Raw genomic sequence first — 20,847 nt, 5'->3', positions numbered from 1 at the left:
GTCAAAGGTGATCACTTGCTGTCTGTGGTCAGATGAGGTCACAATAGGACTGTGTAAAAACAATGAGGGCATAAATGTGGCGTTCCCACACCTTTTGACCAGTGCATTTCCATGTAAGTTCCTGTTGTTTATGATCACTGTATAAAGGAACTGTAAAAATGATTTTGAACTCAGAGCAATTTCTGATACTCTTAACTTCTCTCACTTTGCTTAGCAGCTTGTAAGTGTGTTTGCTGTATAGTGAATATGATTTATATGATTTTTTGTGGTTGTGAATCACTCATTTGACTATTAGATAAATTAACTAAACAAAAACAAACAAATAAAAAAGAATAAAACAAGCACTGACTGTGACTCTATGTTCTCCAAACAGGATGCAAACTGTTCAAAAATAAATCAAAATAATACAAACTATGTAAGCAATACAACGGTGTCTCTAATAAAATCAAATCAAGATCAACACCCGTTCATAGTCTTCAAATAGAATTAAATCCGCTTTTTGGATTCATAGCATTTTCAGACATAAATCTACATTTGTGCATGGAGATAAGTTGAAGTCATTAAAAATGTCAATATATATATTATCTCATTTAATATATTATATAAATAAATCTTATTATAGTTTATATATATATTGTATTATTTAGACCTAAATGAGATTATTTTTAATTGAGCAAAGATAATAATAATCATTCGATCATAAAGTTACTGTCATTTAAAGGGAAATAAATGGATCTTACAGCAAAAACTTTCAAATAATATATTAAGGATTTTCATAAACTTTCAATGCAGCAGCTAACATCTCCCTTCAGAAAAAATGGCACTTTATGAGACATTTCCATTCCATTCATTGATCACTAGGTATTTTCCAGGTACATCATGAACCAGCTGATCTCTACAACTTTAGCCGTTACACCATTCTCTTGTGTTCACAGTTTTCTCTGAAAACCATACGCTATGAAGTGGAATTGGTATGCATGCGTATGCTACAGTATGCACTGAAATCTGCAATATACAATACATTCCTGGTGTTAAACACAAAGACTGCAACATATCAAAAGTTGAATTTGTTAGGTCTCAGGGAAAGCCAAACCGTATGTGCTTCAATGCAATGGGAATTCTTGCAAAAAGCCACTCACCCCCTAAAGCTGTGAGGCCTTTCGATATTACAATAAAATCATTTCACTTTAGACAAAAAGCATCTTGTCTGATGATTTCAACATGATTTCAGTCAACGCTTTTCATATATATTGATAATCACTACAGTATAACAACTAGCAGTAATAAAAGTATTACTTATGCCATAAAAACTAGTTCAAAAAAAGATCAATATTCCACAAATTTTACACCATTTTCCACAAATCTCAAGGTCCTGGTTCATAATTGGAAGACACCACAAAAAAATACACATTGACATGATATTTTTTGCGTCAAGTGATGGACTAGATCGCTGTCTTCTTGATTTTTGTATATGAAATAGTGTCACTCTACTCAACCACGACATGTCCAAAGTTCCTGACCATTCGCTAGAAATCCAATGCTAAAATAGGTTTGTCAAAAAGTCATAAGAAAAAAAGTGTTGGACGAGAGAGCTTAAAGTAAGGACATCTTCCTGGACAAAAACACAACTGCACTGTGCATGCTGGCTAACGGAGGTAAATGCACTGAAATCCATTATGCTTTTGGACGAGAGGTTTTGTGTGTGTGTGTTTCTCGTCTCAGAACTGACCCCAGGTGTCGAGGCCAAAATATCCTGTGCTTGATCTGCTAACACACACCACACGTTAACCGGCCCCTCAAGGGCCCACCAAGGGTAGCTTAGAGGGGTTGGGATGTCCTGAGGCTGTGTCTCTCTCTGTCCTTTATCCTGGAGAACCCCGGAGCCGTCTCTCATCTCTCTGGAGGAGGTCCTGTGCTGGAGCTCACTGAGAGATGGGTGCTGCAGGGGTGCCGGGTGTTGAGGGGGTGGGTGGGGTTTGTGGGGTGCTCTGGTAGGAACGTAGAAGGACTTTGTGCTTTGTTGCCACCTCGGCCTTGACCTGCTGCTGCTGCTCCAGGAACTCCTTGAGGCGTGTGGTGGTAAACGTGAGAGTCTGTCTGCGCAGTCTCATTAGATAAGCGTCCTGCAGCCAGGAGTTGTTAAAGCAGTCCTTAATTGTAGGACGGGCCCTGAAACACACCGAAGTACATGAGTCAGTTCAGATCCAGCCCATACTGAATGCTAGATGACTACAATGTAAAAGGTGCCACAAGCACTACACCAAGCAGAATAATTATAATGAATGAATAATACATTTTAAAACATAATTATAATAAAAAACGTGTCTTTTAGAAATTACCATAATTATCAATGATGATTATGATGATTCTAATTAGATCCTAATTACAGTTGTAAAATAATTTATCATTTTATACAATCATTTTTTTTCTGAAATCAGTTTTTAAAAATAAGTACAACTAAGACTACTAAATATTTAAAAATGCAAATATGTTTTTGTCAGCATGACTGTAAAAAATATATATATACATTTTTGTGGCATTTTATATATATATATATATATATATATATATATATATATATACAGTATATATATGACACATTGACATGACATTTTTTGCATCAAATGATGGATTAGATTGCGGTCTTCTTGATTTTTGTATCTGAAATACAGTATATATATATATATATATATATATATATATATATATATATATGTATATATATATATATATATATATATATATATATATATATATAAAATTAAAATATTGTTTTTTAAATATATATATATATATATATATATATATATAAAATTAAAATATTGTTTTTTAAATATATATATATATATATATTAAAGAAATTTCTGTTATTATATACTCATACAATAGAAGATCAATCCGGTCTCATTCCAGTTAGATCCTCACCTGCAGTTATACGTTTTTTTTCCCACTTTTTTCTAATAAAAATATGGTGATAACGTTTTTTTTTGTTTTTGTTTTTTTAATTAAATTGAGTATGAAATTTAGTAGACAACACTACAATGATGCTCGTACAATCAAAAGGAAGACATTTTATGTTGTGTAGTGGAAAGAAGCTTTTTAATTTAAATTACTTTAATATTTTAAATTAAAAAGCTTCTTTCCACTACACAACATAAAATGTCTTCCTTTTGATTTCTGATTAAATGTGACGCAGACATGGTCTTGTCAGGTTTCTTAAAATGTACCCATATAGCCCAGATGAATATTTCTTAAAGCACTGTTTTACTCACCAAGGGTAGCTGCACAGGATCTTCTTGAGGAACAGAGAGGCACTTTGGGACACATTTTGGTAGAGCTTACTGAGGTCAAACTTGGCTGCCTGAATTCTGGCCTCTGTCTCAGCAGGGTCATTCTCTGTAAACGGCAGTCTCCCGCTGAGCCTGAATGGTGTACGGCATGACAAAAGCTTCGAGTTACACACTAGAATAGCGTTCATGTCAAACATAATCACAGCCACTGACAGCTCACAAGCTCCAGAGAGCTTCTGGAATGCGAAGACAAAACGCACGAGACAACAAACAAATGCTCCCACTGACATAAAATAGAAAACTGGACATTTAAAAGTCAACACGAAATCAAAACAGACCCCATTTCCTTTCAAAGACAGAGCTGCAGTGGACAACACTCACATGATATAAGTCAATATGCCAATGCTCCAGATATCAGCCGGTGGTCCCACCACATCTCCTTTCAACATCTCAGGAGCTTCCAGTAATCAGCAGAGATTAAAACACATTAGCAAGTGTGAAGAAATGTGCAATTACTTATAATGAATACATAACTCAAATATTAAATGAGAGGGAATGGTATACCATAGGAATATCTCACGAAGAAATAAAATACAATGTTTTACCTAAAAAGCTCTGGGATTTATAAGAAACAATATATTTTAAAAGAAACTGTCTTACACATATAATCCAGTGTTCCAATGGGTGGGGAGAACTGCTTCAGGAACAGTGGATTGAAGGTCTGTGCAGTACCAAAATCAATAATCTTAACAACATTCATGTAAGTGACAATGATATTGTCTGGTTTGATATCCAGATGCAGGATTCTCCGGCTGTGCAAGTAGTCCAGACCCTGAAGTATCTGTACGATATACGCCACCACGTCGTCCTCTGAGTATCGGAACCTAGAAAACGAGATAAATTATACATGTAAGAAGAACATTGTAACAAGAGGTATATTTCATAAACTTCATGCTGTTGGAGAACCTTAAAATAATATTTAAAAAATAATGATTATTTAATTTTTTTTTTTTTCTGAAGGGATAGTTCACCCACAAATTTAATTTCTGTCATCATTTATTCATACAAAAGAAGATATTTTGAAGAACGTGGGTAACATGGTCCCCACTGACTTCCATAGAATGGAAAAATCTATTATGGACTATTATGGAAGTCAATGGGGACCAGAAACGGTTTGGTTAAACATTCTTCAAAATATCCCCCTTTGTGTTAAGCAAAAGAAAGAAATTCATACAGGTTTGGAACAACTTGTGTAACAACTTGAGGGCGAGTAATAGAGAGACAGAATTTTCATTTTTGGGTGAACTATTCCTTTAAGTAAATCAAGTGATTTATTTGGCTTGATTACAATTCTGACACAGTTCCTATAGTTTAAATCAAGATTAATTTTATAGTACTTCTTATATCTCCGTTCAAAATTACAATACAAATACCCCATACTGCAGCCACAATCAAGTCAAGTGTTTGTGTAGTACCACACAATGCAAAGCAGTGTCAGGGAAGGATTGAGAAGCGACGATTTAAGGACATAGACAAGTACTCAGCAGTCTCTGACCTGTCAATCAGACTATAGAGCAGCTCTTTCCCTGAGCAGCACTCAGAGATGAGCACTAGGTAGCGTGGGGTGACGTAGGCCTCATGCAGAGCCATGACCTTCTCATGGTGGAGGGACTTCAGTATGTCGTACTCCTGTAACACGGCCTGCTTGCTCTCAGGCTCATACGGCACAATCTTGGCCATGTACAGGTTACCGGTGGCGTTTTCCCGACACTCTCTGATCACACCAAAACGACCTCTGTGGTGAAGAAAATACAAGGGGATCAATGGCTGTCAAGTTCAGTATTATCAATTTATTTGTCTTATAATAATAAGGAAAAAAATATTTTTGTTATTTTATTTGCTTGAAAAGTGTTGATATTTCCTTAAATAAATAAATCTCACTTGATATTCTGTACTAAAGTCCAAAAACATTAATACATTTTTAAATGCGGCTTAAGTGTACAAAACAGTGTATTTTTAAGGCCAAAGGCACTGTATAAAATAGTTGTTAACTACCGTGTTATCCACACTTTGGTTGGTCTTATGTTGCTTAAAGCCACTGATAAAAAATAAATTAATTAATTAATTAATAAAATAAAAACAAATAATTACAATTATGTAAAAATAAACAAAGTTAAAAAAAAGCAATCAAATAAATAAACAAATATTCAAATAATAATATTAATATACAACTATAGGAATAATAAAATAAAATATGCATTTTTGTAAATTAAATTAAATATAAATAAATAAAAGTAACAAAACAATAAATAAACAAACAAAACAAATCAATGAAAATAATACAACTATAAAAATACAATTAAAAACTAATAAAATAAAATAGGCATGCCTAAAAATAAAAATAAATAAAAATAATAAAAAACAAACAAATAAATGAAATAAATTAATAGGCATCATGAAAACATTTAACAAAATAAAATAAAATAAATAAAATTATGTAAAAATAAACAAAGTAAAAAAATAAGCAATCAAATAAATAAACACAAATATTAAAATAATAATATAATAATATTAATATACAACTATAATTAATAAATAAATTAATATGCATCATGAAAACAGTTAACAAAATAAAACACGCTCAACAACTTGGAACAGTAATTACATCAAAAGCTGATTTACATTATGATAGTAGCAAATTATTTTAAAATTGTATTGTTCTAGTATAGTGTTTATCATGTTATGATATCATATGGATTACAGCTTCTTTTGTATTTGGTGTTGTTTTGATTTTATTACTTGATGTTGATTTGATAAACAGCTATAAATATGTTCTATTGTGACACTGCTATAAGGTACTATAAAAAGATCAGTCACTGCACTTTACCTTGCTTTCTCATCCATGAATGTGTACGGTTTCTGTGGGACTCCCTGCCTTAGGGTCAAGTCTCCAGGTTTTCCTATAGGGGTCCTGCGCCCTGTAGGAGTGATGCGTCCAGAAGGAGTGGCTCTTCCACTTGGAGTCATACGACTGGGTGTGCCAGTACCCTCCCCTACGGGACTCAGACTTGTAACTAACACCACTGGTGGTGACAGAGCAGGAGAAGGCGTGTTTGGGGTGACTGGGGTCACATGTGCTGTGGTGGTGGTCGGGACATACATGGGCACTGAGGAGATAGGCTTGCCGATAGCAGGCGGAGGGGAGACCAGAGGGGGCGGGGACACCGGAGGAGTTTGAGATGGAGGGGAGACCACATTCACAGGGGTCTGAGGTTTGGGCAGAACGACAGGTGGTGAGGGTTTGGCAGGAGGAGTTTGAGCTGCAGGGGATGCTGGGGAGGGTTTGGCCATAGTGACGTTGAGAGTAGACTTAGCTTTAGCTGGGGTAGGAGCACTAGGGGATGGAGTTCGGATATCAGGCACAGTACGATGACTCGGGGGAAGGGCAGCAGGGGAAGGTGTCGTAGCTGATGCAGGTGCAGCAGGAGGAGACACAGGCTTTACCGGCTGGACTGTAGAGGGCGCTGAAGTCGCAGGTGGTGCTGCAGCCTGTTTAACGGCAGCAGGCTTCATTGGAGGTAGAGTCATGGTAGATGTTACCACTGACGGCGCAGGAGCCGGAGCTGACGAAAGCGTTTTGACAACAACTGTTCCACTGGACTTTTGGGGTGCTGTTGAAAGGAGTTTGAATTTGAAAAACGAAGATGCATAGATGCATAAGTTCCACTCAAAATTATATTACATTACTGTTAAAAAGTTTGAAGTGGGTACAAAGTTCGAAGTGGATTTTTGAATGAGGTATCATATGCTTGCCAAGGTGGCATTTATTTGATCAAAAATACAGTAAAAACAGTAATATTATGAAATATTGTCATTTAAGATCATTTTTGGTTACGCTTTATTTTAAGGTGTCCTTGTTACAATGTAATTATGCATGTAAGTACTGAGTAATTTTAATTGACTACATGCACTTACTATATGGTTAGGGTTAAGATTAGGGTTTGGCTTAGGGTTACTTGCATGTAATTATGCATAATTTATTGTTATTATAATATTAAGTACATGTAATGTGTAACAAGGACACCTTAAAATAAAGTGTTACACAATTTTCTATTTTAATATATTTTCAAATGTAATTTATTACTGTGATAGGAAAGCTGAATTTTAAGCAGCCACTACTCCAGTCTTCATTGTCACATGATCCTTCAGAAATCATTCTAATATGCTGTTGTTACTGTCACTTTTGATCAATTTAATGTGCGCCTGCTGAATAAATGTATTAATATTAATTTAAAAAAAACATTCACAATTTGGCAGAAAATTATTAAACAGATCTATTCATCATCAGTATGTCCACGACATGTGGTTGTGCAATTCAAGGTAGTACACCGGCTCCACTGGTCTCAATTCCGACCTGAGCTAGACCCTATTTGTGACAGATGTAAGCAGGCTCCTGCAAGCCTCTGACATATGTTCTGGACATGCCCGAGTTCGTATAACATTTTTGAAATAGATTTTTAATACATCTTTCTGAAATAATGGGTTTGCCAATAGACCCATCTCCTTTCATTGCTATATTTGGTGTTACAGCACAAAACATGCGCTTAAGTAGATATAATTGTAAAATGTTAGCCTTTTGCACACTACTTGCCAGAAGGTTAATATTGCTTAAATGGAAAGACCCCTTTCCCCCTACTTTCCTCCACTGGATTAGAGAGATCATGCAGTGTTTTAAGCTGGAAAAAATAAGATATTCTCTTCAAGGGTCTTCCCAGAAATTCTATGCAATCTGACAACCTTTCTTGTCATTTGTTGAAAAATACAAGTTGGGAATACAATCCCAAAATATGTATAATTGTGTTTTTTCTTTGTTTTTGTTTTCTCTTTTCCTCCTGTCTTCTTTGTACAATGTAATTTATACTTTATGTCAGATGAGTAAGGGGTTGGGATATGTCGGTGTAATTTTGTTATTTTTTGCATATTATAAAATCTTACATAAACAGACCTTGCTCAAAAAAACAAAAATGATTCAACATTTTTTGAATGGTATTATATTATATTAATATATTAAATATATTCATATTATATAAAACTGTATTTTGGATTAAATTCACTGTCATTTGCCAGTTTTTGTGACATGCCATTTGTCTTCAAAGAACATGAAAAAGGTAAAAGAATCTATGACCCAAAAATGCATTAAATATGGGTACACCTGCAGCAAAAATAAACATGGCTTTGTTTAGTAAATTATTGAGAACCACTTATGTAGGTAAAAGCTTGTGTGCACCTGTTGAGTCCAGGACGATTTTTTCAGACAGATTGCTGTAAGGTCCCTGGCCGGCCTTGTTCACGCAGGCCACTCTGAACCTGTATGCGGCACCAGTTGGAAGGTCCGTGACATTGTAGTAACAGTCAGCCACACCTGTGGCTACTATCAGCCAGTTAGTCTCACCTAGGAAAATAAATATTACACTGTTACTTGTAAAGAATAAGAATTGGTTGCAACACCCATCCTTTCCAAAAGAGAGCAGTAGAGCTGAAAAAATTATAACTTTCTTTCCTCCACATTTTTTTTTAACATTTGGACAAAACATAGAGTAAGAAAATATAGGCAATTTAGGAAAATCAAGACCATTATAAAACATAAATTTTTTGCTTTTAAATAAAATTGGAAAGCAGATGACAATCTTTTCAACAATATACTTTAAATTCAGTCAGTTAAAGAAAGATAAACGATGAATGCTGTCCACTAACCCTCTGTCTTCCTCTCCAGAGAGTAGGTGCATGGTGCCGTGGTGTCTGAGGGTCTCCATACCACCAGAGCAGTGTTTTTATACTTCTGAGGCACCTCAGGAGTCCCAGGACTATTAGGCAGACCTACAAAACAATATTTAGTGTTTATGTCTTTTATGTTTGTCTATTAGACATTCTCTTGGTTGATATGTCTTTTGATAAGCCGTTCAAAAGATTAGGGTAAATACATGTTATTTAATACTTTATTTATTTATTTAGCAATTACATATTAAACTTATCAAAAGAGATATTAAATAAATTTAGAAAGTTACAAAAAGTTACATCAATTTTAAATACATGATCTATGATAAAATATATATGATAATAATGTTTCTTAAATATGACCTTGGGGCACAAAACCAGTCTTAAGTCGCAGGGGTATATCTGTAGCAGTTGCCAAAAATACATTGTATTGGTCAAAATTATAAAAAAATTTGAATGCCAAAAATCATTAGGATATTAAGTAAAGTAAATGTTCCATGAAGATATTTTGTAAATTTCTTACCATAAATGTATCAAAACTTCATTTTTGATTAGTGATATGCATTTCTAAGAACTTCATTTGCACAACTTTAAAGGCAATTTTCTCAATATTTTATTTTTCTGCACCCTCAGATTCCATATGTTCAAATAGTTGTATCTCGCCCAAATATTGTCTGATCCTAACAAACCATACATCAATGGAAAGCTTATTTATTCAGCTTTCAGATGATGTAAGAATTGACACTGGATTTGTGGTCCAGGGTCACAAATGCCAAAACAGCATATTAGAATGATTTCTGAAGGATCATGTGACACTGAAAACTGGAGTAATGGCTGCTGAAAATTCAGCTTTGCCAATCACACAATCAAAAGAATAAATTACACTTTAAAACATAATCAAATACAAAACAGTTTTTTTATTGTAACAATGTTCCACAATGTTACTTTTTTACTGTATTATTGATCATAAGAGACTTATTTCAAAAACCTGGAAAAAATCTTACCATCCCCAAAACTTTTGAAAGGTAAGTGTATGTTACTGACTTTAGTGCAAATTGTATAGAAACTGAACTCACAAAGGATAGCTGATTAAACATTATAGAGCTGAACATAAACAGAAACTTTATATTTGCTATAGAAAGTCACATGGTTTTTCACATTTTTCCTTGACCATGGAAACTTTGCAGGTAAAGGGATATTATTATAATATCCACATTTCAGACATTAATGTAAGAAAGAAAGAATAAATAAAACAAAATTTAACCTAACTGTCTCAGATAGGGCAACTACATAATATTCACACCTCTGCTACCTCTGCACCTTTCCATATTAATCAGCTTTGTGAACCACAAAAAGGAGTGAATAATTTATGGCCTGCTGTTCTAGGAGAAAATACAATTTATACAATGATAAGCAGTGCATTAGCCTGCTCACGATGTTAGAAAGCCATGAGCAGAATATGTCAGAATGTCATTTCTGTTCTCAAGGCTAAAAGAGCTCCTTCCTGAGTCTTGCTGTGATGAGTTATGCACTAACTCTTAAAAAATAAATTGAACTGTTCTTTCACTGTGTCCCACTTTCATCTCTGTTCTAGCCTTTACTTTTCTGAGAAATTCTGGATCACTGCATTGTAGCACTTCACGTCTTTTTTTCTCCTTAGGGGGTTTTAACAATGACAGCACTTCTCTGCAACAAAAAAATTACGAAAAATCTGGTAATTTTCAAAAACATTGAAAATGACCAGATCTCATTTTCAATGAAATTTCATTCATTTTCAGTGACACATCAAGTTACTTTCTTGTTCAAGTCATTCTTGTTTATGAAATGTTCTATTATGCATTGCTGCAATTTATACATAAACACTTTCCAAAGCAGAATATTTAATTTCTGTGGATAATATCTGAAAGTCTTCAAAGTCAAAATTTTCCTTCCGTTTTGTTTTCTCAAACTATTTCTCATTTATTCAATCTATTCTCCTTCCTAATTAGCCAGACTTTTACTTCCTCATTAGCTTTCTTTCTGATCATTCTTGTCTCAAACTTACGCGCAAGGGACACGACGCATGAACTGGTGACAGAGGCCAGTGCATTCGAAGCCACACATTCATAAAGCCCTGCATCCTTCTTGGTGGTCTTCATAATCATCAGCAGCTGTCTCCCGTCAGGGCAGGAGATCATGTTCATCCTTGGGTCAATCTCAAGTGGCTTCTTATCTGAGAATACACAAATTTGAAAAGCAAGAATGTTAGTTGGGAACTTTAACTTTTTCCAAAATCATAATCTCAAATCCACAACCTGGTGTGCTCTAATGTTAATGTTGACATTTTAGACTTTGACTTTGGTGTTGTTACATTGAGGTGACATTTACTTTGAGGTGAAAAGAGATCCTTCTATATATAGCCAAAAAATAAATAGGTTTGCTTATGTCAGCACAATTGCTATTAATGCATCTAGAATTTATGGTTTAGTGCAGCACAGATACTCTTAAAGAACAATATACCAAGAAATATATGTGTTTAATAATTTTTTATTTACTCTCAAAGTACTCCATATTGAGACAGTATAATGTGAAAGAACTCATTTCTACAGATACAACATGAAGCCAATATAGGCAACAAAATCTCTACTGCACTGAGATAATACACTAACAATTATTGCAAAGTTATTTTATATTCAGTTAAGGATATTGCACTCAATTTAGGTCATATCTTAAGTCCCATAGAAGCTTATATTACAATTTGAATCAGACCTTTCATCCATGAGATGCGTGGGTGAGGACTGCCAGCAGGGAGGCAGCTGAGAGTGACGGGATCTCCCTCCAAGAGGACGTGGTCCCTTAGTTTGATATGGAACACAGGAGGGAAGTCTAATTGTTGAGAGAATCAGTGAAAAGATTAGTGAGACAGGCACTACGATTTATCTCCCACAGCTGTGCCAAAGCAAGTCCATATGCATAATTGATTCATTGATGATACATGTAAATCTTTATAACAAGAGCGGATGTAATCAAATAGGTGTCTCCTTTTGTGCACAAGCTACTGTGAAATGCATAAAATGAGATGTGCAATACCAGATGTTAGACGTGTGTACTGGCGAGAGCGGAGAGAGCCATTCTCCCTGGCAATGGAAGCTGGGATGTCTGGTTGGGAAACTGTCTTGTCTCTTTTTCCCCTCGTCAACCCCCAGCGGTCCCATCGTGATCTGTGCTCAATTCCTGCACCTGGAAAAAAATTACGGCCTTTTAACAACAAGAAGGAATGTCAAATTAAGAGCATTAACCCCCCCAAAAAATTTGCATACTTTTAACAGCTGATTCTGATTGGATGCTTGACATGGAATCGAGCGATTCTGATGAGGTCCCTTTTCCTGATTGCGCAGCCAGTTGATTCTGTGGGACACCCATCCTCTTCAGACTGCCACCTTCTGAGGTGGAACGACGCAGTTTTGTAAATATAGGTGTCCTCTTCTCCATCTTGCTTTCATTATCGTCTTTCCTGTCCTCAGAGTGGCTCCTAATCCTTGTGGATAGGCTTGCCATGGTACTGCCGATCTTCTTGCGCATGGCAAGGATAGGTGACTCTGAGGGTGCTTTGGACTCAGGCTCTGGGGGAGGCTCAGGACCTCCATCCAATCTCACCATCTCAATCTCTTTCTTTTCTTGGGATCCCCTCCGTCCCAGTGCCCAGGACAGACGACGTCTGGGTGCTGAAGCTTCCTCTTCTTTGAACTTCTCCTCCTGCCTCTCTACTGATGGGGTCCTTTTCAAGCGCATTGAGAGTCTCCTCATGAACCCAGGGTCCTTCTCCGCCTCACGAAGATCCTGAACTGACTTGGACTTCTCCTCCAACCTTCTTGGTACAAATTCTAAAGGTACACCAATTGGCCGTGGGCGATACATTTCTTCTGGAGTTTCTGGAGCAACGGTGAAAGGCTTTTCTTCAGTCTTCTGGAATGAGAAGCGTTTAAGACTACGAGTTAGAGAGGACTCACGCTTTTTGAAGCGAGCTTCAAAGACCTCCTCAGATGAAAGGTCCTGAATGTTGCTTCCAGGAGACGGCTCTCGCTTAGTGGGAGTCTTAGGAGGACTTGGCTCTTTAGGAGGATGTTCTGTTGAGGCAACCCGAGAAAAGACTGCAGGATGTTCAGTGGTTTGTAGAAGGTCTGGTTTGGATGAAGTTGTTGACACAAGGGTTGGTTCAGAGATGTGTCTGGAAATGGGTGCATAGACTGGAACTGATGGTGGGCTGGTTGTTGGTGCAGGAACAGGAACAAGATCAGGTTGGCTAGATGCCTGGACCAATGGTACCATGATGGTCTGCATGATACTAGCATATGCAGACACTCTACCATCTGGGAGCATTGTACGTGCAGGGAGTGATGGAGTCACATAGGTTGAGATGACACTCTGGGGACTGGGAGCTGGGGCAGCTATTGGGGTCACCATGATTGAGCTAGTGGTAATGGTGAACTCTGGAGACTTTGGTGATGCCTTTACATCATCCTCAACTTCTTTAACCTCATCCTCAACTTCTTTAACCTCAATCTCTGGAGCAGTAGGTTCCACTTCTTTCTCTGGTTCTTTATCCTCTCTTTCTTCCTCTTCCTCAATTGTTTCCTCTACTATGGGAGTCTTAAGCTTAATTTCATCCACTTTTTGAGACTTTTCACTGGGCTCCTCTAACTTGCTCTGGTCCTTCTTTTGTACATCAGTCTCCCAAGATTTCTGATCAACACTTCTGGATTCATCTGCATTAGTTTTTGACAAAACAATCACTTCCTCGGATTTATTGTCCTTGTAGACAGCTGACTCTATTTCCTCAGTTTTCTCTTCCTCACGTCTCTCTGGTTCTGGCGTATTAATTTTTGGGGTGATGGGGCGAGAATCCTTGAGTGGTTCTGTGAGAGCAGACATAGATACAGCTTCCTGCAGTCGTCTCTCTTCTATTTGTGCCAGTGGGATCTCTAGAGGTGCTCCCATCCGTCGGTGCAGGGGCATGGGCTCTGAATCACCCTGGCTGAAGGAAGCACTCTTGCGGAGTATCTTGGTCTTTGGGAGATCATCTCTAGGAGACTCGCTGGATGCCGCTCTAACAAGCGGAGGGTTACCAAGGCGAGACCCCCGCACATAGTGCTTCTCATCCCCCATACCTAATGTCTCCAGCAATGGGCCTCGTAATCCACTCATCTTGTTGTCTACAGAGCCACCCCTGAGAAGTCTCTGCCTCATTAGTTCCAATTTCAGGGCATAGTCTTCCTGGCTCAACTTTGCAGCTCCTGGACTTGGGCTCCTCCTTGGAAGCTCCATAGATACTGACTTTTGAAGAATTCTACTTCCATCGGTAGAGCTTTCTTCTGTGCCCTCCTCTGGTTTGATGAGGAGCTGTAGGGCACTGTCAGCCGAGCTCCCTCTGCGTAACTCTCCTCTGCGACGTGCTCCCTCTGGCTCATCTGACTCCATGCTTGAACCTCTGCGCATTGGTCTCTTTGCGTGTTCTGCTCGTTTGGCCAATTCTGCTGGCTCTTCATCAGATGAGCCTTTTTCATCATCTTGTGTTGACCTCTTCCTGGCTCTACCCTTTGCAGCTGCATCTCCACGCTCTTTCTGTGACATCTCCACTTCCATGGGCTCTGACTTCTGATGGCTTGAAGCAGGCCTCTCAGCATTTCCATTCGGTCTACCTGTCATTCCATCGTCCTCTACAATTTCAGTCAGTGACATTCTAGAACCTGAGAATTCCATGTTTATGGGCATTGGGATAAAAGGCAGCTCATCAATGTCTTCATCCGAATCTGAAGATGATGAAGGTGGTGGAGAGCCTTGTTGAAGATGTCGTGGAACAGCAATGGAAATGTGGCTGGAGGAGTCATCCAGTAACTCGGGTATAGACCTCATCACCATCTTAGATTTATAGCTGATAAGAGATCGCTAAAAGAGATATGTGAGCATTGTTACAAAGACATACTAAAATAATCTATAATGTTTTAAGCACTGAACAAAAGTCGCTAACATTATCTTACCTGCCATTTTCTTCTGGACATAAACTTTTTGAGGGACTCTGTGCTGATGCTCTTACCCTTATTCAGGGTCTAAAATAATGAAATATGTATTTTAACAATCACGGTAAATAAATTTTCCATTAAATACTTTGATCTAAAATGTTTAAAACTTCAATTAACTTGATGTTGTATTAATTTAAATAACATATTTGGATAGCCATGGGTCTAAAGGAGCATTTCTTTACTCTTCTACTCTGTCGTTACCTTGAACCAGGGGTGCCGAAGACATTCATTAGCATCAGGTCTCCTGCAGATAAAACAACATTAAACAAATTGCCAGTCAACACAAAGCGCTCTTAGCAGCAGAAATAATTTTCTCAACAATAAATTATCAACAGGAGTGTGGTGCAGCTGATAAGCACTGTAGATTCCACTTACAATCTATCAGCCACCAGCAGTTTAATGACGAATCCCTTAGCTTCATGGCAGAGGTCGGTAAACATGCTTTCTTCAAAAGCTACATTATAGTTCCTGATGTTGAGAACAGAACTGCGGTCGTTTTCTCCAGCAAAAGGAGAAACTCCAGTGAGACTGCAAAATAGAGTTGTTTGATGAAGTCGAACTGAAGATACTGGTATTAGTGATTAACATTCTAAGTGAACATATTTTTATACTATACAATTGCATAACACTAATCTTTAACATAATATAATGTAAAATTATATATAAAAAAATATTCTAATAGACACAATTGAAATAATCCTACCATAAGTATGTTAGAACTCCAACAGGCCTGTAAGTAAAAAAAAGTTGAATTGTGAGGCACTAATGTATTCATGATACTTTAGAGGCTGCATACAGATTTGTTCAAGAGCTGTTTTGTGATGGAGGGACCAGGTGCATTACCAGATGTCCGTTGCCTTGGAGACGGGTGTCTGGTTAACAATCTCTGGGGCGACAAATTCTGGAGTGCCATATTTGCAGTACTGTGCCTCATCAGGCGTGAACTTTACAGCATTTCCAAAATCACATATACGGATCTGATCACTACTAAGGTCTGCCATGAGGATATTATCAGGCTGAGCGGAAAAAAGAGGAGTCTAGTCAACACATCGTTTCCTTACCGTGATTATTACTTACTTATGGAAGTAAATGGTATTGACAGCAAATTACGTAACATTTACCTTTATGTCTAGATGAAGTATGTCATGCTGATGAAGATAGCTAATACCCTCCAACAGCTGCCTCACGCTGGATCGGATCTGCAGTAAACAATTCAGACAGTTTATAGGGACACACGTCACTTTTGCTAGTCCTGTCCCTACAGAATTTCTGAAAAGAATACATTCTTTATCCTCTCCCTAAGAGAAATGGCCCATGAAAAAGCCAAATGTGACAATAGTCTGCTTAAACATTTGAAACTTTTCTGGTCACTTTGAAAGATCAAACTAGTTCACCCACCTCTGACTCCATTACTGTTGATTTCTTTGTAAGTCTTTCGAGAAGCTCCTCATGGCATCTTTACACATTGTCAAGGACAATCACAGTGATGGGGCAAAGCTTGTGATCAACTCATCATCACTACAGCGTGTGAGAGGAAGTGTGATTGTGCCAGATTGGATGTGAGATCAGTGGGGTTCAGTTATACAGTGGGGTCCAAAAATCTGAGTTCACAAGTGAAAATGCATCTATTTAAAACATTTTTTTTCTTTGCAAATTATAATCATAACAGTTTAAGTTCAGTGTTGAACTGAAAAATTAACATGTCTTAGTATTTGGTTTGTTTTTCTTTTGCAGTCTAGAAATAGTGCAGAACCTCAATATTTCATATTCATTTTACACACTTTTCTGTGTTTTCAAATTTTCAAAAGCCTAAAACTTTCTGCTCAAGTTTGATTTGAATTCCAGACTTTTAGACTCCACTGTGTGATTATATCAATTTAAAGGCATGTTTTATGTAAGATGTCCTTTCTTTGTGTGTCTTCCCAGGAGACTTTGCCCTGAAGGACACAGTCAAAGCACAGATGGACTGAAGCAATACACACCGGAACGATTCTAAGGCAGATGACTAAAACAGCTGTGAATATATAGGGTACAGATTACACAAGCATCTATAGCAACTCTCAGCGCAGAAGGGCACTATTTCATCTGTACTTCTGACTCACAATGAACTACAAGATGATAGTTCATCATGACAAACTTTGAATGTCACAGAGTTCAAAATAAAACTTCACTTTGTTTAATTAAACTTGCTTTTATGGTCGGCGATCCTTAAAGCTCTCAGAGATGTTAAAGGATACAGCTCTGTAATGATGATAACAGCATTCTTCTTCTCGAAGGCGTCGTGAAAGTAGAGGATCCTCTCATGGTCTAGATGAGACAGGATGTTCAGCTCTCTCAGAGCGGAGGCCTTCCGTTTAGCCCGAGCAGAAATGAACTTGGCTGCATATTCAATCTTTCCTGCTTTCTGAATCACTCGTTTCACATATGAGAACGCCCCTCTAAGGAAAGAACATTTCTCATCCAGTCATAGAAAATAGAACATTTGTTTGGGGATAAAAAAAGTGAACGGTGTTTTAACAGGTGTCAACAGCAAACTAACTGATAATCAGTGGAGCAATAGCATAACTCAGCCATTGAAAATATTGTGAAGTGTATGTCACTATTTCATTGCATGTTACTAGTAGCACAGAAATTAGACTCTTCACTTTTAAAAATGACCAGTCTAATCGAATATAGATTGCAATTCACAGTAACAAAACTGGTTGCACTTTATTTTACAGTACGTGTACTTACATGTACTTACCTAAGAAAGTACTGCTAATATAAGGTAAGCAAATGGGGTAGGGTTAGAATGTTGCCAAAAGATACAAGGTATCAAAGAGTGCACCTATGATGCCTTAACATCCTTTTAGAGCAGACAACTCACTAGGTTTTGGAAAAGAGCTATTATGTGTGTAGAGCTGTAGCATGTGTCTGTTTGCAGCAGGTTCAGGTCTTAATAGAACGGTGGCAGTCGGCCATAAAGATTATAATTAAAGCACAGAGAGAGCGACAGCATGCAGAGCAGAGATACAGCGCCACAATGGCTGCACTCCTCTCCGCCCAGTCGAGCGCTCAGTGTACCATTGTGTCAAAAAAATAACCCTCCCTTTAAAATATGGCTTTGACTGTCTTTATCTATTAAACAGTTTCAAAGTTGCATTGATGCTAATCTGACCTGGTTCAAAACTGACATGGTTTGAGGAGTATGATGAGCATATGACTGGAGGTGTTGATTTAATTGCATTATATATTGATTAATTATTAAATCAATATTTGCATATGATAACCCAAACAAAGATCATTCAGAGACACGGCTGTAGAAGATAAGTAAATCCTTAAATATGCAAGTACTAATGTCCATATTACTAAACATGCTTCTTTAAACAGACAGCCTTAATATTTATATTAAGGGCTTCTGGGTAGTAACTACTCAGTACAGAAGTTGGCACAGAGATCCCATTTTTTTCAACCTGAGAAATTTCAAGGGTCTTGTGGCCTCTTTCTGAAGTGGCTGAATCATTCTTTGATTGTGGAGCTTGAAATTGCATACTTCCCTACCAAAAGTGTATTTTCAATAATGTGCCAACCCTCTCTTCAGCTGATGCTTTATTAAACCTTAGACGTGTGTGATGAGTCAGAAGACCTGAGATCTGTCATCAGCGAGAGCTGATGGAGTCGGCTTTTTGAGTTTCTAGGCCGACAGAGGAAATCATTAGAGATAAATGGTGCATGTCCAAGTGAGGCTCCGGGCGGATGACTCACCTCCCAATTTCCTTGTGGACGTCATAGTAATCAGTGAGCCTCCGCATCTTTCTTAAGATGGACGCCTCATCCTCCATGGGGTCGTCTTTGTACTCTTTAGCTAGACACAGAAATTACAAAGTTAATTTCTAAAAGCCAGTCCAATGAATTGGCAAGTTTTGTTTGATCAGGCTACACATGCACTATGGGTTTAATAAACTTATTTTCACATTTTTATGAAACATTTCACATACACGTTCACTACCATTTTAATATACACACAATAAATATATTTGAATAAATAAAATAAATGTGTATTGTTTATTTTATCCTCACATATTTTCAAATGTGCATACAGTACATACATAAATGTTTTGAAAACTTTATTGTAAGATTGTATGTTTTGTTAACATTATTTTCTATAAAGTTGCTTTAGAACAATATATATTGTTAAAAAGAAAAAGCTAAACACTTACATTTGTGCAAATAATTAAAATATATATATATATATGTGACCCTGGACCACAAAACCAGTCTTAAGTCTTTGGGGTATATTTGTAGCAATAGCCAAAAATACATTGTATGGGTCAAAATGATTGATTTTTCTTTTATGCCAAAAATCATTAGGACATTAAGTAAAGATCACGTTCAATGAGGATATTTTGTAAAATTCCTACTGTAAATATATCAAAACTAAATTTTTGATAGTAATATGCATTGCTAAGAATTTTAAAGGCAATTTTCTCAATATTTAGATTTTTTTTGCACCTATCCTAACAAACCATACATCAACGGAAAGCTTATTTATTCACTTTATTCATTATAAATTATAAAATTTTCTGACTTTTTGATATTTGACTGATATTTTAGGAAGTGGTCACTTGCAACAAAATTTACAGTATAATCGTAATCTTAAGGAAATCAATAATATCCTCTTAATTCAGAACCTCATTGGAACTGGAGAAAGACAAGGGAATACAAAATGTTATCTTTGGCCCCATGACAGTGCTGGATTTATCCCTTTATCCATCTCACCTTGTTTGGACACGAGGTTGCAGTAAGGTGGCAGTGAGTCAACGTGCTTAGAAACACAACTTCCTTCATTAAAGTGAAAGTACTTACCGATGTGGACAGTCAGCTCAGCCTTGCAGGACACAGAACCGGCCAGATTCTTAGCAGTACAGGTGTAAACTCCTGAGTCATCGGCTTGAGTGTTCAGTACCACTAGAGAACATTCATTGTCATCATACACAAATGTGAAATGGCTGCTTTCGGACAGCAGGGTGTCTCCCTGAAAATCAGAGAAAAACCACTGAGTGGCCATCCAACTGTTGTGATTTGAATTTAAAATGTTTGAGGTAAACAGGATAGTGACGAATTAAATAGAAGGCAAAGCCTTGAGGCAGGAGATGGAATATCCAACAGTACCATTCAAAGCATATATTAGCATGATTTACAGAATGTGATATTGCTCTCAGGGATATGGCTCAAGGAATTATCAGGCAAGCAGTGTTAGTGAGAGATCAGCAGGTGGAAAAGGGGCTGACATGGTTTGACTTCAAGATCTGAATAAAAGCCAGTACATGGGAAATAGAAAAGAGATGAACCCTCAACTAAACCCTCAGTGACTGTAATTGATATGAAAACAACAAACATCTACCTCAGCAGGAGTGTCAGGAAAGGCTTATGGTGAAACAGCAAGAATGTTTGGCTTCAAAGAATTGGGTTTTTTAAAACAAATGTAAAGTACAAGCGCTCCTAGTTGCCCTCTGGAATATTTTTAAATGTATTTTTGTACTTACGATGTTTATTATTTATAATGTAAATTATTTTGTTGGGTTTTTCCAAAACCATTTTTCAAATTAAATGAACTATATTTTCACTACTATTAATATTCCAAGTTCGCAAGCTGCAAGTTTGAGTATTACAGGTTTTCACTGCCACAATGTTGATTTATTAAAAGAAAACCATATTTAATAGAATATAAATCCTCGAAAACT

The 20,847-nt window shown here is 37.0% G+C and overlaps 1 protein-coding gene across 1 annotated transcript in view; it reads right to left on the bottom strand.

The window, feature by feature from the left end:
* Nucleotides 1-1,922: 1,922 nt before the first annotated feature.
* The window catches only part of LOC306875653 (striated muscle preferentially expressed protein kinase-like), a gene marked incomplete at both ends in the record, with an annotated part of 79,141 nt that continues 60,216 nt past the window's right edge, over nucleotides 1,923-20,847 (bottom strand). Inside the window, 22 exon segments of the mRNA XM_079426337.1 lie at nucleotides 1,923-2,169; nucleotides 3,273-3,422; nucleotides 3,672-3,747; nucleotides 3,951-4,174; nucleotides 4,846-5,085; nucleotides 6,178-6,961; nucleotides 8,578-8,742; nucleotides 9,045-9,167; nucleotides 11,110-11,277; nucleotides 11,814-11,930; nucleotides 12,135-12,284; nucleotides 12,365-14,990; nucleotides 15,083-15,151; nucleotides 15,326-15,368; nucleotides 15,500-15,652; nucleotides 15,828-15,854; nucleotides 15,968-16,140; nucleotides 16,246-16,323; nucleotides 16,523-16,580; nucleotides 17,362-17,562; nucleotides 18,869-18,968; nucleotides 19,970-20,138. Coding sequence (XP_079282463.1) covers nucleotides 1,923-2,169; nucleotides 3,273-3,422; nucleotides 3,672-3,747; nucleotides 3,951-4,174; nucleotides 4,846-5,085; nucleotides 6,178-6,961; nucleotides 8,578-8,742; nucleotides 9,045-9,167; nucleotides 11,110-11,277; nucleotides 11,814-11,930; nucleotides 12,135-12,284; nucleotides 12,365-14,990; nucleotides 15,083-15,151; nucleotides 15,326-15,368; nucleotides 15,500-15,652; nucleotides 15,828-15,854; nucleotides 15,968-16,140; nucleotides 16,246-16,323; nucleotides 16,523-16,580; nucleotides 17,362-17,562; nucleotides 18,869-18,968; nucleotides 19,970-20,138 — 6,141 coding nt within the window.

Source organism: Barbus barbus, assembly GCF_936440315.1.
Source record: "Barbus barbus genome assembly, chromosome: 10".
NCBI lineage: Eukaryota > Metazoa > Chordata > Actinopteri > Cypriniformes > Cyprinidae > Barbus > Barbus barbus.
This window is presented reverse-complemented; position numbering and strand designations above follow the sequence as displayed.